This window comes from Myotis brandtii, unplaced genomic scaffold, assembly GCF_000412655.1.
Source record: "Myotis brandtii unplaced genomic scaffold, ASM41265v1 scaffold417, whole genome shotgun sequence".
In the NCBI taxonomy this organism is placed as follows: Eukaryota; Metazoa; Chordata; class Mammalia; order Chiroptera; family Vespertilionidae; genus Myotis; species Myotis brandtii.
In genome coordinates, this window is record NW_005366017.1 from 234098 (window position 1) to 249909 (window position 15812).

Here is a 15812-nt window from a genome sequence, read left to right on the forward strand (position 1 = left end):
TCACAGATATACCAGCTGCTATACTTTATTGCAGGTACTTTGGAGAGGGGAGAAAAAAAAAAGAAGAAGGTAGAAAAAGGGGAAAACATGAAGGAGAAGGGAGCCAGGACCCTGGTGGTGCCAGAGCCATAGTCACGGGGCCGAGCACCCTGACCACCCAGGTCTTTACCCTGGACAAAGGTAGTAGCTCTGGAGGAGGAATCCTAGGGCCTGGAGCCTATACTGAAACCTGCTGGGCTGCCAAGGGCTGGGGAGGGGTCCGTTGTCCTTACTTATTAAGGGAGAAACTATCAGGACCACAGAGAGGAGAGGCCATGGGAGGAGAAGGGGCGGTTCTCTGCCCAGCCCTGATGCTGTCTCCCAGAGGCACACCCTGTGTTCCCCATGGGCCTCAAAGGAGAAAGCTTGTGGGAGTGGCAGCTGGGGTATAGAAGAGAAAGCCTTTAAGGAACCTTCAAGAAATTGGGCAGGGGAAGGGGCAGCTGAGTGTCTTCATGGCCTTTTACCTCCCCTCCTCCAGCCTTCTCAGTTCCAGATTTTGAGGAAGCTGTCCCAGGAGCCAGTGGCCACCGCCATCCCATCAGCTGTGACCCCCAGGCAGCTGACCCTGTTGTCGTGGCCAGAGAGGACGCCTGAGGAAAAGGGAGAGGAGTCAGCGGGTCTGCAGGTGCTGATGTGGCAGGGAGTGTGTGTGCAGGCACAGGATCCCAGGTTAGGTAGGCTGGGCTCCGACTCCAGCCCCCTGGTGGAGACGGGAAGACCCAAAGAGGATTAGCCCTAAGCAGTGTGGCTTCTCTTGAGGCCAATCTCTGCCAAGAACTTAGGGCAGGGGAGGGGCGAAGAGGGATGGCAAAGGGTCGGCAGGCAGTGTCCATGTGCTATGAGAAAAGAAAGGGGCATCTGATGGGCACTGGAAAACATGGGAAGGAACCCTTTTGTGCTGTTTCTTTGTTTCCAAACCAAGAGACTGAGGCCCAGAGAGAAGGGACTTGCCCAAGGGCACTCGGAAAATAAGCCACAGAATTAGGGTTCAGACCCTGACTTTCTGGCCAGTGTTATTTTCATTGAGCACCTGACCTCTCCCAAGAGAAGAAGCCACACTGACTCAACTGCAGACCAGGCTGGTCCCATGAGCCCCTCGCTGGGGGTCAGGGCCCTCAGATCACTCTGGAGCTCGATCTGCTCATCGCATGGTTCCCCGAGGCCGCCTTTCCCTGCAATGAAGCCGCCCCTGAATCCCAGACCTGACTGGACACTCATGTCCTCGGGTCTGGGCACAGCCTGAAGGAGCTGCGTTGGAGGGAGCAGCTCGGGCCCTGGGTGGTAGGGAAGGCCCTCGGAGCAACTTTTCTTCCAGAGAAGATGACCCTACATTGGGAACCAAGGGGACACGATTGCAGGGGCAGAGCTCAGAGTTATCTAATGATCAGGGAGCAGCAGCAGGTTCCCACAAGGGGAGCTGCGGGAGGGCACTTCGGGCTGAGGTGGCAGTAGGGGACCCTTACCCACACGCTCGCCCTTCATGGAGTCCCAGACGTTGCAGTTGAAGTCGTCGTAGCCTGCGAAGAGCAGGCGGCCGCTGAGGGAGAAGGCCACGGAGGTGATGCCGCAGATGATGCTCTCGTGGGAGTAGACAGTCAGCTCCTGGTCTGCCCGCAGGTCAAACAGGCGGCAGGAGGCGTCGTCTGAGCCTGTGCAGATGGCCTCTCCACTGGGGAAGAACTGAGGGCACACAGGGGGCAAGGGGGTCAGGACTCAGACCTGGGCACCGCTGCCTCTCCTGCCTTCTCCCTGGCTCCCGCCCTGGTGGCTCCCGGGCAAGCTGCTTGCCTCAGCCTCCCTGGCTGCCCCTCCCCTGGCCTTCGGTGAGAAAGGCCACGGCATCGCTCTTCATGCGCTGGTGGCTCCCCCACACCCTTCCCTGGCTCCTCATGACAGACGGGGAATAATGAGGCTGAGCGAGCGCCTGCAGCCTGCCCAGGCTCCCAGGGCTGGAAGGGGGAGGTTGTCTCTGACCCTTCCCGCCACACTCAGTGGGTCAGAGTGTAGGCGCAGGGCCAAGTACAAATGCATAACCCGAATCTCATCAGGAGGAAATGTCAGGTCAGCCCACACAGAGGGGAAGTCTACAGAAAACTGGTTTGTACTGTACTCTTTTAAAATGTCAATGTCACACAAGACAAAGGTAGAAAAACAGTTCCAGTTTAAAGGAAACTAAGATGTGGCAAGAAAATGCAACACGTGTTCCTGGCAGGAAAAAACCCCCCACTGCTGTTAGGGATATTGTTGAGATACTCGGTGAGATGTGAATATAGGCTGTAGACCATATTATTGTGTCTACATTAATGTTAAATGTCCTGATTTTAAGAACTATACTGTGGCTGTGTAAGAGAATGGCCTTGTGTTTAGGAAATACACACTGAAGTATTTAAGGGATAAAGAGGTATGATGTCTGCAACTTACTCTAAAAAAATCCAGGAAAAGCCCTAGCCGGTTTGGCTCAGTGGATAGAGCGTCGGCCTGCAGACCAAGGGTCCCAGGTTCGATTTCAGTCAAGGGCACGTACCTTAGTTGTAGGTTCCTCCCTGGACCGGGCCCTGGTCAGGGCTCATGCAGGAGGCAACCAATCGATGTGTTTCTCTTACATAGATATTTCTCTCTGTCTTTCCCTCTCCCACTCTCTCTAAAAAGATCAATAGAAAAATATCCTTAACAACAACAAAAAACCCCCACAAAATGTATATCTCCATTGGGATGGATGTGTGTGTCTAGCTAGCTGTCAATCATTTACCCATCCATTCCTCCATCCCGTCCTCTACAGAGGACAAAACGAATGTGATAAACTGTCAACAGTGAATGTGGGTGGAGGCTGGGTGGGAGCTCTTTTTGTTACAACTTCTCTGTGAGGGGAGGTTATGTTAAAGTGGAAAGTTGAAAAGACGGGGGTGGGGAGCTCTGGCAGCGGGTGAAGGATGCGCGTTGGGGTGGTGAGGTGGTCCCAGGAGGTGGAGCACAGAGGGGGCTCACACAGATCGCGTTGATGTCCGACTCATGGCCCGTGAACGTCTGCCGGCAAGTCCCCTCCCGCACGTCCCAGAGCTTGGCGCTGGCATCGCAGGCCCCCGAAATGAAGAGTTTGAAGTCGGGAGACACAGCCAGGCTCATGCAGTCCCCTGTGTGTCCCACAAACACAGTCTTCTGCTGCCCGGTCTCAATATCCCACAGAGTACTGCAGGGAGGAGGGGAGGCTGTCAGCGAGAAAGGCCAGGCCGGAGCTGACTCCCAGCCCAGCACCCAGTGTCAGGCCTCACCACGTGGTGTCCCCTGAGCTGGTCACAATGTTGTTGTCGTCCAGAAAGCGGCAGCAGGAGAGATAACCTGGGGGAGGTGAGGACAGTGCCCTGGCTGCAGAACCACGACCCGCCAGCCAGCGGGGACTTCCCTGGATCCCTCAGGGTGGGACGGAAGAGAGGGCCTCTCACCTGTGTGACCAGAGAGCTCCCGGCTGACCTTGACATTGCCCTCACGGGACTTGAGGCTGTAGATGGAACACATGTTGTCCAGCCCCCCACATGCCACAAAGTTCCCTGATGGGGCGTAGGCACAGGTCATGACCCAGGAGGAGCGCAGAGGGATGGCGTGTACCTGCAGGAGGGCAAGGGGAGCAGGGGCAGGACCTGGGCTGAGCTCCCAGGTGGAGAGAGCAGAGGAGGGTAGGTATAGTGTCCCCAAGAAAGGACGGAGTGATGGAGGGCAGGAGGCAGGGCTGGTACCTTATTGGTGGTGTAGGTGTCCCACACGATCAGCTTCCCATCTTGCGAGGCACTTACTAGCAACCTGGGAGAGGGCACTCCGTGTCACCCACGTCTGTCCTTCCTGCCTCCCCTCCCCTCCCCTCCGGCACCTCTCAAGTCTCACTTGGAGTCCGTGGCCCAGTGCATGGCATAAATCTTGGCCAGGTGTCCCCTGAGCGTCCGTCTCGTCCGCATCTGGACTCGTCCCACGACTTCTAGGCCAGACGCAAGCTGCAGAAAAGGGGGCGTAAGAAACCAGGGTGAGCAGGGTATGTGACCAGATGTCAGTGTCACAGCCACCGATCTGTACAGGTTTCTGCTCTGTGCCAGGCTCTGGGTCAGGCCCCCGGCCTTAGAGAAATCAGTCCCGCTCTGGAGTGGCTTAGGTTGATGAGAGACAATTAGTGGCATGTCGTTAAGTGTTTAACAAATCCCTCTCCAGTGTGGGGTGGGGAGGGCCAGGGGAGGAGGGAGGGTGATTTCTATCCTGTAATTCTCCCACCTTGACCAATTTCAAAATGTGAAGTCACTGAACACGTACTTAGGAAGATACGTACACATTTCCAAACCGCTAGGAGCCTGCCTGCACACACCACGGTAGCATAGCCAACTCTTTACCTGGGTATCCAGGTATCACCATGACCTTGAACTGCAGCTCCTGAAATGTGTCATCCTATGCCCCTTAAGTCTATCCAGCTTCTAGACTTAGTCTGAGGCTCTAGGGCCAATAGACTTGACTCACCATTTACCTGCTTTATTATCTTGATCAAGTTACTTGACCTCTCCGAGCCTGTTTCCTCATCTATAAACTGTTTATAGCACCTGCCTTGTGGGGTTGTCAGGAAAATGAAATTAGGCATTGAAGCAGCTTAGCCCAGTGTCTGGCTCAGGGTAAGTGTTCAGTAAATACTTACAAAGATATTTAATCCTCTCTAAGATGCAAATAACTCTAGGAAGCGCCTTCCTTTCATGTATCATTAAGAAAGAAAAAACGGCCAAAACCGGTTTGGCTCAGTGGATAGAGCGTCGGCCTGCGGACTGAAAGGTCCCAGGTTCGATTCCGGTCAAGGGCATGTACCTGGGTTGCGGGCACATCCCCAGTGGGAAATGTGCAGAAGGCAGCTGATCGATGTTTCTCTCTCATCGATGTTTCTAACTCTCTATCTCTCTCCCTTCCTCCACAAAGATATTTAATCCTCTGTAAGATGCAAATAACTCTAGGAAGCACCTTCCTTTCATGTATCATTAAGAAAGAAAAACGCTGCCAATTTTAATTGTAAGGCATCATCTAGTGTTGGGATGCATCTTGATTTCAAAAACGTCAAAATATAGAAAACTGTGTGACTTAGAATTGACGAAGTACAGTATCAGACCACTAGTAAAACGCTGCCAATTTTAATTGTAAGGCGTCATCTAGTGTTGGATGCATCTTGATTTCAAAAATGTCAAAATATAGAAAACTGTGCGTCTTAGAATTGACGAAGTACAGTATCAGACCACTAGTAACTGCAGTCTGTAAGGGTGTGTGACTTTCGAAGTGCTGTCCCTCCCTTCACCTCACCACCCTGCAGTGTGAGCACCTTTGTTTTCTGGATGACAGGAGGGCAGCATCTTGTCCTTAGCCTCCAATACGGCCCCGGCCCAAAGCAGACCTCACTAAATGTTTGTTGACTGAACTAATTAGTGTTATTCCTCACGCCAGGGACTTGTTGTACTAAAGCTTGGGCTGGTCAGGGAGCTCCCATCCCCTCTCCTCCCCGCAGGCCCTGCTCACAGGGACAGGAGTCTCACCTCTGCCAGAGTGGTGTCAGCACAGGCCTTCCTGGCATCCTGGGGGGAAAGCAGACATTAGGCAGGGGGGGGCTGGAGGGGGGGTGCATGGGCCTCTGAGGCAGGTAGGCTTGGGGATCTACAGTTGGGGGACATCTCAAATATGAAACCCAGAAAGTCTCTGGTGACTTCCAGGTCAGGGGTCGCTAAGGTGTCACTCAGGAATGAGTCCAGCCTCCTTCCCCCCAGGCCACACTCCCTCATGTCCCCATTTCCACGTTTTCTGGGGTCCCCAGTGGGAAGGTGCTGGAGTTACTGCAATCTGCTTCTTGAGCTGTTCCGCTTCCTGCCGCAGCTGCTCCATCTCCCCCATGGCTGACAGGTCGAGAGGTAGCTCCGGCTCCTGCCGGGAACATGCGGTAAGTATAGGGGATCCCTCTACCTCGCTCCCCACACCAGACTCTCAGGAGGGCTGGAGCCCACTCCAAGAAATAGGGAACTGACAGGTGGCCTACACCACCTCCCCCAGGAGCCCCTCGTGTTTGGAGTCCTGTGCAGCCAGCCCAGCCCTGCCTGCCTTCCCCGCAGCCCCAGGCCCAGAGGCAGAGCCCGCCAGCTCCCCCTTACTTGGGCTCTGACTGGACCGCTCCCAGGTTTCCAGCTCCGGTTCCCAGGCGCCTCCTCACTCCCTCAACTGCAACGCCAGCCGTCACCTGCCCCGGCTCTGCTGCCAGAAGAGCTGGCCTGGCCTGGCCCCACTCTGGGGAGGGGGGTGTGGGCACGGACAGGGAAGGGCCAACAAGACGTCAGGCAAATTAAGTCAGCTGGCAGGGTGGGAGGACAGGAGGAGGTGTGTGGCTTCCAGAGACCTGGGCCCAGCCTGGGGGAAGGGGGGAGCAGGAGTGTGGGCTATAGAGCAGCAGCCCCCCACAACCAGCTCTGGGGGGAGGAGTGGGGAGGAGATGCTTCCCTGATGGGTCTCTCTGCAGGCAGAGAGAAGAGCATTAGGTCCCATGGGATTAGAGCAAAGCTGTGAGGATTAAAGGTTGACGTTTGGGAGGGTGCAAAGGAACAGCAGCCACCACAGCTCCAGCAGCCCCCACCCCACCCCAGGCCTGGCCCCACCAGTGGTGATGATCTTGGCTGTCAGGACCTACCTGGCACCCAGCCCCAGAGCCAGAATACAAGGGTCAGAGATGGCCCATGGTCAATACCCAAAACTGTGTTTCTTAGCTCAGGTAGTGGGGGAAGAGGGTTCTGGTGACGTGGGGAGGGTGCAGGCCAGAGCTGAGCTTAGAAGGGACTGATCTGGATAATCCTTCTTCCAGACAAACCCCAACCAGCTGCCCCAGGATGTGATTCTGGGGGGTGGGGGCAGGGGGAGGGTCCAGGGGATTCAGAAAGAGGGGTGGACAGGCCTGGCCCTGCTCTGGGTGCATCAAGGATTGCAAGTGGAGGGCAGCCCCACCCCCTGCTCCCGTCCGGCCCACTCCTTGCCCCCATGACTCACGAGGTCCTGCTGGGCTGGGAATGCAGGAGTCTCAGGGATCAAGCTGCCCTAAGTCTCGGCCCAGCTCGGAGGGAAGACAGGTCTTAAGAGTTGGAGGCCCACGGAGCAGCTGTCTGGGGTTTGGGTGTATTTGCGTGAGGGCAGCAGGTGGCTGAGATTTCCCTGACAAATCACACGCCTGAGTGGCCCCGCCTCCAGCAGACACCTGTCTCCTCCCAGGCCAGCCCTGGCCGCTCCCACCTCCAGCCACCACAGAAACTGACAGGAACATGGGCCCTGGCTGAGGGTCTTCACGTTCTTTATTGACAGGCTGGGGGAGGGCGGGGCTTACTCTCCCCTCTCATCCTCCTCATCTGAAGCAGTCAGGCCCTGCCCCGGCCACTTCTTCCCAGGGAGGCATCATGCCCTCCGTCTGTCCTAGGGCTGCAGGTCCATCAGCTGGGGCCAGGCCTGACTCCTCAGACCGGACGAGTTCTAGGCTGGTGTGTGCAGTGTCCTCTGAGCCCAGGGCTGGATGGCCCTTGTGATCCCCAAGACGGTGGGGGTGCAGGGACAGAGAGCTCGCTGTGCTGCTCCTGTCACAGGGGCCTTCGTGTGGGTCCTGGCACCGAGGCAGCCCTTCACGAGTCAAGTGGCCGCGTCCCTGAGGAGCTAGCTCAGCCCCTCAGAGCTCCTCTCGGACCCGAGGCGGCTTCCCAGTCTTGTCCTGGACCCGCGGAGGCCTGCGGCCGGGGGGTTCTGGAGAAGGGTCTCTGCTGGGCGTTTCTTCCTCCTCCTCGTCACCCTCCTCCTCCTCCTGCTCCGGCTCCTGAAGCAGCTCCTTGGCTTCTGTCCACTCCTGAGAGGTGGGAGGAGAGTCGGCCCAATCCCTGCGTCCACCCTCCCCGGTCCCATCAGCCCCTGCCCCTCACCCAGCAACCAGCCCACGCTTCACACACCTGCTCCCTGTGCTCAGGTGCCCACGTGTGCCACAGGGCCAGGGCGCAGCGCCGGCCCCGAGTCACGGCCCACACACCGTGGGGGTTCTCCCCACCAGAGCTGAAGGCCACAAGGCGTCCGCAGCGAGGACGTACCTGTGCCTGTGGGGGTGAGGGCAGGTTCAGCTCCAGGGACAGGCCCTCAGAGCACGTGGCCCTGACTCCTAGGTTAGGACAGGGCAGCGGGCACGGAAAGATCAGCTCTCTTGCCCATCGCCCACTCCTTAATTCAGGTACCGTCCTGAGGCCAATGGGAAACTGGCCTCCCTTTGGGGAGCACAAAGGCCAGACAGGCTAACGGAGTTGGAGCCAAAGGGAGAAGGGGCCTCCATCCAGTGCCTCCTGCTGGTCCCCTCCCTCTGGCCCTGACACTCTTGTCCAATCCTTTGAACTGGGTGTGAAGAAATCTGCGACATGAGGAGGACCAGGCATAAGGATCTTGGGAACACCCTTCCACCCCACGGAGGGCATGGAGTGTAGGTGCTGGTGGTGGTAACCAGGGAAGGAAGGAAGACAAAGCAACAGGTGAGAGAAATCACTGTCCCTCTCCTTCTACCTACTTCTAGCCCCTAGTTTCTACCTGGAATAGGGACTTGGGGTCCTGTGCTCACCCACCCTTCTTTAGGAGGTGAGGCAAACACGGACGGCAAGTCTGCAGGGGTCACTGTGACCTCCTGGGGGGGACGGGGCGCAATAACCAACCTCTGCTAGGAGCTCTGCTAGGAGAGCTCCTGAACAGACAAGTGGTGGAAAGAGCTGGGAGGCCAGGAGAGGAAGGGTTCAGGCGGCCCCAGCCATTTCCCTGCATTTGCTTCTGGGATCCTTCTGTTTTGAATCCTGAGCCCACAGCTGTGCTCCCTGTTCCAAACCACCGCCCCCCGCCTCCTTACCCTGACAGTGAGGGCGTTGGGCTCTGTGAAGAACAGGTCCCCGCCCTGGAAGTCATCGTTGAGGTAGAGGAGTCCACTGGAGGAGGAAGACAGGAGGCCGTGAGAGCCCACCCCAGGCGCACCTGCCGGACCCCAGCAGGGGCTGCCCACCTGTAGTCTCGATAAGTGTAGGCTGGGGGCTCCCGCCAGCACTCTCCCGTGTCAGGGTCCAGAACGCAGTTGTCGGCATGCACGGGGTGACTCAGGTCCATGCGTTGCTCTTGCTCCCCTGGGAAGCAAGGGGGCCTGGTGAGCGCCTCTGTGCCTGTGCCCATGCACCTCTATCCACTCCCACCCTGAAGCTTGGGGGTCACAGCTGAGCAGAGAGGCCAGGCCCAGACGTGGGCAGGGGAGTCTGTCTTTTAGGAGTGAAGATGAACCCACACAGTTAGGGGGTGCTGAGGCTATGCAGCGCCCACAGGGCCCGGAGGCCGGGGAGGAACAGTGGGGTACGGCAGTTACCTTTGATGGCCGTACGGCACACCAGGTGAGTGAAGGAGAGATGCAGGGGCCGTTCCGGGGAGAAGTAGGCCTGAGTTAAGGTCCGCACACGCTCGCTCACTTCCAGGAGCAGCTTAGCACCCTGAGTGCTCACAGCCCCAGCGCGGGCCAGCTGTGGGCAGCGGGAGGAAGGATGAGAAAGGAGGGAGGCAATGGAAGGGTGAGTGTGGAGTCTCTCAGCGGCCAGCTCTGTCCATCAGCCCCAGCCGCTCCTTCCAGTGGCTCCATGACAACCCCTCCTCGATCCTGGGCAGAGAACTCAAGGTCTCTTGGTCCCAGAGAGCCCCTCCACTGGAGAAGCCCAGGCCCTGGCGCCAGCCTCCTGTATGCCCTCTTCCAGACCTGAGCATCAGACGAGGGTATGGGTACCTCTTGGCTCACCTGTGCAGCCTTCAGCACCGTGAGCCCCTCGAAGTGTTCATGGGCGGTGTGAGGGGATCGGCGGCCCCGATAGCCAGACCTGGCTCCAGCCTCAGCTGCATCCTAAATAGGGAGTTGACTGTGGAGTCACTGTCCAGCCCCGGACTTTTGCCCACCTCACTGCCCACGGACTACAAGACCTTCTCTCCAACGCACCCCCCCCCACTCCCCGGAAGAGGCTGGAAGCTCCCAGAGATCTCTGGTGGCTTCTTTTCCAGAGCTGCTGCCCTTCCCCAGAGAATGGCTATCTTCTCAGCAGTGTCGTTGCTCCCTGGTAAAGATCTGGCATCCCACTGGCTGAGGGCCTGTGCACAGAAGGGCCTCTGAGAGGGCAAGGACAGCTGGGAAAGGGGTGCAGGAAGGGTTTGATCATTCCCTGATGAGCCAAGATAGAGGAGTCCCTCTGGAAACAGAACTTCTTCCGGCAGGAAGCTCGATAGTACGGCCAGGTCCAGGCGAGGTATTGCTCTTGGAGAACGTGCGAACCCTTGATGTGAACTCCCACATCATGGGGGGTCTCCTGGTGTTTGGCTGTCCTTTCCCGACACCTAGTCTCCTGTCTGCTTTGTGAAACTCAGTTAAAATACCACTACCTAATTATTCCATATATAAACCTCACCTCCGAAAAACCACCTTATCACCCAATAAGCCATCTAACCTTCTATTCTTGTATTCATTCATTCATTCACTCACTCACTCATTCCACAAATTTGTACTGAGCATCTGTTATGTGCCAGGCACTGTTCTAGGCACTGGAGACACAATTGTGCACGTGGAAAGGCCCCTGCTCTCATGGGGCTTGTATTTTCAGATAACAAACAAACCAGGATAATTCAGATAAATGTTATGAAGAAAATTAAAATAGAGCTGCAACTCTGAGAGTGCCCAGGCTCGGGTTGGGAGACAGCTAATTGATGAGGTGACATCTGAATTGAAACCAAATGATATGAAGGAGCCACTTGAGTAACTGAGAGAAAAGTGTTCCAGGCAGCAGAAATAGCACGTGCAAAGGGCCTGAGGCCAGAGTGAGTTTAGTGTGATTGAGCAACAGAAAGGTCTGATCCTGGCATCACCCAGGGCCTCCCCCTTACTGTCCTCTCCCGTTGCATTTCTCCACACGGCCCTAGAGGGATCTACCAGTCCTCTGGGATGGTGGTGACTCCGGACCCTGCACTGGGAGGTTCTACAGGAACAAGAAAGTCACCCCTCCTTAAATACTTGAGTAAGCTGTCCTACCATCCTTGGTAGGGTACAAAAGGCCCTTCGCGTCTCTCCTCTAATTCCAGCTCTGGGTCTCTCCCCTAGAACATCTCTGAATAACATACAGCCTGGTGATAATAGTGACAGCTACTAATACTGAGCACTGTCTTCTGAGATCTTGACCATGTACTAACTCATTTAATGCGCACAACAACTCTGTGACAAAACCACTGTACTATTTCACCCCACTTTATAGATGAGGAAGCTAGGCTCAGAGATGCTGAAATACATTGCCCAACGTCACACAGGCAGTCATTGTGGGGCCTGCCCTATGTGCTTAGCCCCTATATTCCACCGCAATTCCCAGAATACCGTGGCCTTCTCCCTCGAAGCCCGACTCTCCTCCTTTTCTCGGTCTCGTCCTTAGACTGAGTTCAAATGCCGCCCTCCACCCCAAGCTTTCCATGACCTTGCATTTTGGTGCTTCTATTTGAAGGAATCATACTTCTTTGATCAAACTTACCACCACTCTAGGTGTGTCTACATCGAATTCCTCCTCTCTACAGTGAGCTCCAGGACGCAGAGTCTGTCCACCTAGCTCTCCCTGGAACCTAGAAGCTTCGAGTACACAGCAGGTGCTCAAAGCGTGTGTGTTGAAGGAACACTAGCCTAGAATGAGGACTGATGCTTCATAAAAGGGCAGGCTCAACCTGGTGAATACGGATCATTCAACCCAAACTAGGAGGGAATTCAATGGATGGAAGAATAAGCCGGTGTGTCCACTGAGCCATCAGCCAAGCCAGTAATGAAACTCTGAGGAATCCTCACCCATATATTCACAATTTTCTATGCCTTTATATTCTTTATTTTCTTTTGTTCTCCTATTAACTTCTAGCAAAATCCATTTGTGAAGAATGTAAGGGGAAAAAGAAAAGAATGTCCACGTCAAGCCCTCTAAGTTGAGAGGAAAAGGAACTTGTCCACAGCAGTGAGGCAGTGGCAAGCCCAATCCCCGCTGGAGAATCAGAGAAGTTAGAACGGGGGCAGGCAGCTCTGCCTGGGGTCCCTCACTAGCCAACGGTGCCACCTACCCCTGGGTCTTCTTTTTTTAAAATATATTTTTATTGATTTCAGAAAGGAATGGAGAGAGAGATAGAAACATCAATGAGAGAATCATTGAATGGCTACCTCCGGCACACCCCGCACTAGGGATTGAGCCCACAATCCGGGCATGTGCCCTGACCGGGAATTGAACCGTGACCTCCTGAGCCACCACTGAGCCACGCCGGCCTGGTTTTCTTTCATAGGTCTTCTTACCTTGGCCAGCTGCAGCAGCACCCCACACTCAGCTGGGGTGAGCAGGCCGTCCAGCACCGCTCGCTCCGACCCATTCAGCTGTCTTGCATCCTGGGTCAGGGTTACTCCCTCCAGGAGGAGGACATCTGCAGGCGAAGGGATAAGGAAGCGGGGATTGAGGGTCCCCTGAAAGCTGGCCCAGCAGTAGCCCCAGCTGGCAGCCCCCAGACCCTCCAGGACCCTGCCTCCTGCTCTCCCAGGAACTTACCCTTCCAGTCAGTCAAGGGCTTCGGCTGTGGAGGCTCATGGTCCCAAGGTCGCTGCTCTTGATCCTCTCTCAGGGGTGAGAGACATGCTCAGTGGATGCACAGACCAGTCCAGAACCATTTTACCCAGACCCAGCCTCGCAGGACCCCTCCCGTCACCTTCCAGCTCAGGGCAGGCCCCTCCCACCACCAGCATCTCCTACCTGAGCTTTTCTCTCAGTGTCTCGGGGATGAAAGCTGCTGGAGTCCAGGGATCCTGGAACAGTCAAGAAAAGCGCCGTCACCCACCAAGCCCAGCCCCGATCCCTGATACTAGACTCTGAACTACCACATCAGGCTCTGCTTCCAGAGGGCGGGCGGGGATGGGGAAAGCCCTGGGTGCTGGGCCAAACTCTGTAACAACAACAACAACTTAGGTAGCACTCTGCCAGGTGCTATTCTAAGAGCTTTACGCATGGAAGTGGCTGTAGAGAAATGGAGTTACTCACAGGATCCTTGAAGCTGGTCCCCAGGTGCTCCACGGCATAGTAGAGCTGCCTCTTCTCGCCCAGGGACCGAAGGACAAAGCGCTGGATGTCCTGAGGCAGGTGGACACAGGGAGCAGGGGCGGGGGGGACAAGGAGAAGTTAAGTGGAGCAGGGAAGTGAAGGCAGGGCAGCCCCGGTTCCAGGGGACAGCCTGCCTGCTCCATAAACACTTCACCATGCCTCTCGCTCAGCTTTCCTCCCTCAGCCGCTTCAGGACATCTGGACTCAAACTGGGGGAGAAGTCTGCGTATAGGGTGGGGGCAGGCAGGGGTGAGGTTAAGGGAAGAGAGATGGGCTGGCACTTGGACTTGGAATCTGAGTGGGGAGCAGGGCGTGGAGACAAGTCAGTGCTGGATTTGGGGTTGCCTCTGGTGACTAGAGTGCTTGGGCCAGAATGGGAGAAGCGGGCAGAGTCCAGGTAACTGCTCGGGTATGTTTGATTGAGGGACTCACAGGGTAAGGGTGGGGGTCGGGGAGGTACCTCTCTTGGCCCCAGGCCGGGTCTCGGCTCTCCCAGCTGGCTCTGGTACTGGTTCAGAGCGTCCTTGGCGGCCTCATCCTCCGGATAAAAGAGCAGGACACTCAGGGCATTTTCCATAGCCTGGGACAGATTCCCCACTGGAGACAGAGCAACAGGGTGGGGTGGGCACACAGACCGAGGATGGCCCTGACCCTGGGCAGAGGCAGCGACGACAGGTGGACAGAAAGGTGATCCAATGCCAACCAATGCGAGCCCCCTCCCCCCCCCCGTCCCCACAGACATGCTCCTCCACTGCTTCTTGTCAAAGCTTAACTCAAACCTACCTGAGCTGAAGGGGCAGAATGCAAGGGGAGGAGGAGAGGAGAGAATAAAGGAAGGTGAGAAGCAGCAAGGGCAGGAGGAGCCCTGGGACCCATCTCCTGAGCTTTCCACCGTGGCGCCAAAGGAAAGCCAGTTAGAGTCCTCCCGAAGTGACGGTCCCCACGGAGCCCTGCCCAACTACAGAGCCAGAGACAGATGGGAGGGATGCAGAGACAGGGCTCAGGATACCATCGAAGACAAGCCTTCCCTTGACCTGTTTCCAACCCATCACCCCGGGGCTCCCCTCCCCAACGGACCCTGAGCGTGGGCCTCATGCAGCCGCCTCAGCTGGCCGGGCAGGAAGTCGGGGACAGGGAAGCTTCGACCAGGGCGTGTGGCTGTTTCCTCCACACAGCGCTGCCGGCACTGCAGGACCCGAATCCAGTGCCCTGCGGAGGACACGCACACGCGATTCAGCTCGTCATGCTTCTCCTCCTGACACTGTGAACCCGCCCTTCTCCCAGCTCCTTACCGGCTATAGCCTCATAGAGACCCCCCTGGCTCCCAGTTCCTTCCTCCTCTTCCTCTCTCTGATGCTCCTCAGGCCCCTCGCAGCCAGCGCGGCAGCTCTCCACCTGAGCCAGGCTCTCCTGCAGGGCCTCCTCGAGCCTGGGCAGTGCCAGTCCTGCCTCCTGGCGCCCCAGGAGCTCTAGGCCTGAGTCATAGGCTGCCTGTTGGAGAGGGGAGTGGTCAGTCACCTGAGACCCTCGGGGAGGGGGTGCCAAATGAGATTGGGAGGTAGAAAGAAGGGGAGGGGTGTTGCTCTCCTTGGGGCATGGCCTCCAGGTCCCACTCCGCCTTGGCCCCAGGACTGGAGCGTCAGAACGTGGGACCTTAGTGATCCTCGGGAAGAAACCAAGCCCCAGATCAGGACTCCCCATCCCAGGTCACTGAGAACGGCACTCAGATCTCCTGATGCCCAAGACACGCAGGGACACCGTCCAGGGAGACGTGTGTGTCCTGTTCGTCAAGGGCTGGGGGAGGGACCGGGGTCCTGCTGGGGGTCTCACCCAGTGTGGGGGCGTCTCCAGGTCCCGGAAGCTCTGCGGCCGAACCCCAGACATCCGTCGGTACTTAGCCATGTCCTCCCGCATCTGCAGGTGCGTGGGGTTTGCTACAAAGAAGGTGTGAGCTGCGGCGGCTGCCAGGTCCAGCTTCTTCAGCTGAATGGGGGCGGAAGAGGGAGTCAGTGCCCCGAGGAGCGGGTGTCAGACCTCTGCCTCTCACCAGCCCCCCACCCCAGACACCCCCTGGGGCTGCCCCCCCCCAGCCTTCTGGAAGACTGGTCAGTGAGAACTGCCCACCCCCAGGCGCCAGGCCCCGGGGGCACCAGTATGCTGGGCCTCTCAGGAGCCCTGCGGCCAAGGAAAGGGCACCGAACACTTCGCAGCCGGTGAGCCGTGGGCAGAGGGCTCAGGGTGGGACCAGGTGGAAGTGCTGGCGACACCCCCTGGGGCTGCCCCCCCCCAGCCTTCTGGAAGACTGGTCAGTGAGAACTGCCCACCCCCAGGCGCCAGGCCCCGGGGGCACCAGTATGCTGGGCCTCTCAGGAGCCCTGCGGCCAAGGAAAGGGCACCGAACACTTCGCAGCCGGTGAGCCGTGGGCAGAGGGCTCAGGGTGGGACCAGGTGGAAGTGCTGGCTACTGCAGTGGTGAGGGGCGGAGGCCCACTAACCAGCAGAACCCGCAGGGCTCTAGGACCCTGAGGTGAGTATGCCGCCAGCCCCCTCTCCCCCGAGCCACGTAGACTACAGACTTGGTCCCAGGAGCTGCGCAGTGCC

The 15812-nt window shown here is 57.3% G+C and overlaps 2 protein-coding genes across 4 annotated transcripts; both read right to left on the bottom strand.

Annotated features, from left to right (window-relative positions):
• GNB3 (guanine nucleotide binding protein (G protein), beta polypeptide 3) lies at window positions 1-6403 on the bottom strand. 2 transcript variants are annotated; one of them, XM_005873678.2, is made up of 10 exons: window positions 6192-6403; window positions 5881-5967; window positions 5586-5624; window positions 3919-4025; window positions 3774-3837; window positions 3483-3645; window positions 3312-3378; window positions 3028-3229; window positions 1506-1722; window positions 1-632 (listed from the first exon to the last, which is right to left on the bottom strand). In XM_005873678.2, exons 2-10 carry the CDS (start codon window positions 5935-5937, stop codon window positions 526-528), a joined length of 1023 nt encoding a protein of 340 aa, XP_005873740.1. In that variant the 5' UTR covers window positions 5938-5967; window positions 6192-6403; the 3' UTR covers window positions 1-525. The 2 variants fall into 2 exon arrangements, with proteins under 2 accessions (XP_005873740.1, XP_014401148.1); XM_014545662.1 differs by having other exon boundaries at window positions 5881-6403.
• Window positions 6404-7355: 952 nt separating this feature from the next.
• Window positions 7356-15259, bottom strand: P3H3 (prolyl 3-hydroxylase 3). Of its 2 annotated transcripts, XM_014545659.1 has the most exons (14): window positions 15042-15259; window positions 14504-14702; window positions 14289-14420; window positions 13672-13808; window positions 13152-13241; window positions 12867-12919; window positions 12666-12733; window positions 12419-12543; window positions 9863-9964; window positions 9443-9593; window positions 9092-9209; window positions 8942-9017; window positions 8013-8153; window positions 7356-7912 (listed from the first exon to the last, which is right to left on the bottom strand). In XM_014545659.1, exons 1-14 carry the CDS (start codon window positions 15123-15125, stop codon window positions 7739-7741), a joined length of 1650 nt encoding a protein of 549 aa, XP_014401145.1. In that variant the 5' UTR covers window positions 15126-15259; the 3' UTR covers window positions 7356-7738. The 2 variants fall into 2 exon arrangements, with proteins under 2 accessions (XP_014401145.1, XP_014401147.1); XM_014545661.1 differs by lacking the exons at window positions 14504-14702; window positions 15042-15259 and adding an exon at window positions 13995-14169 and having other exon boundaries at window positions 14289-14392.
• Between the last annotated feature and the right edge of the window lie 553 nt (window positions 15260-15812).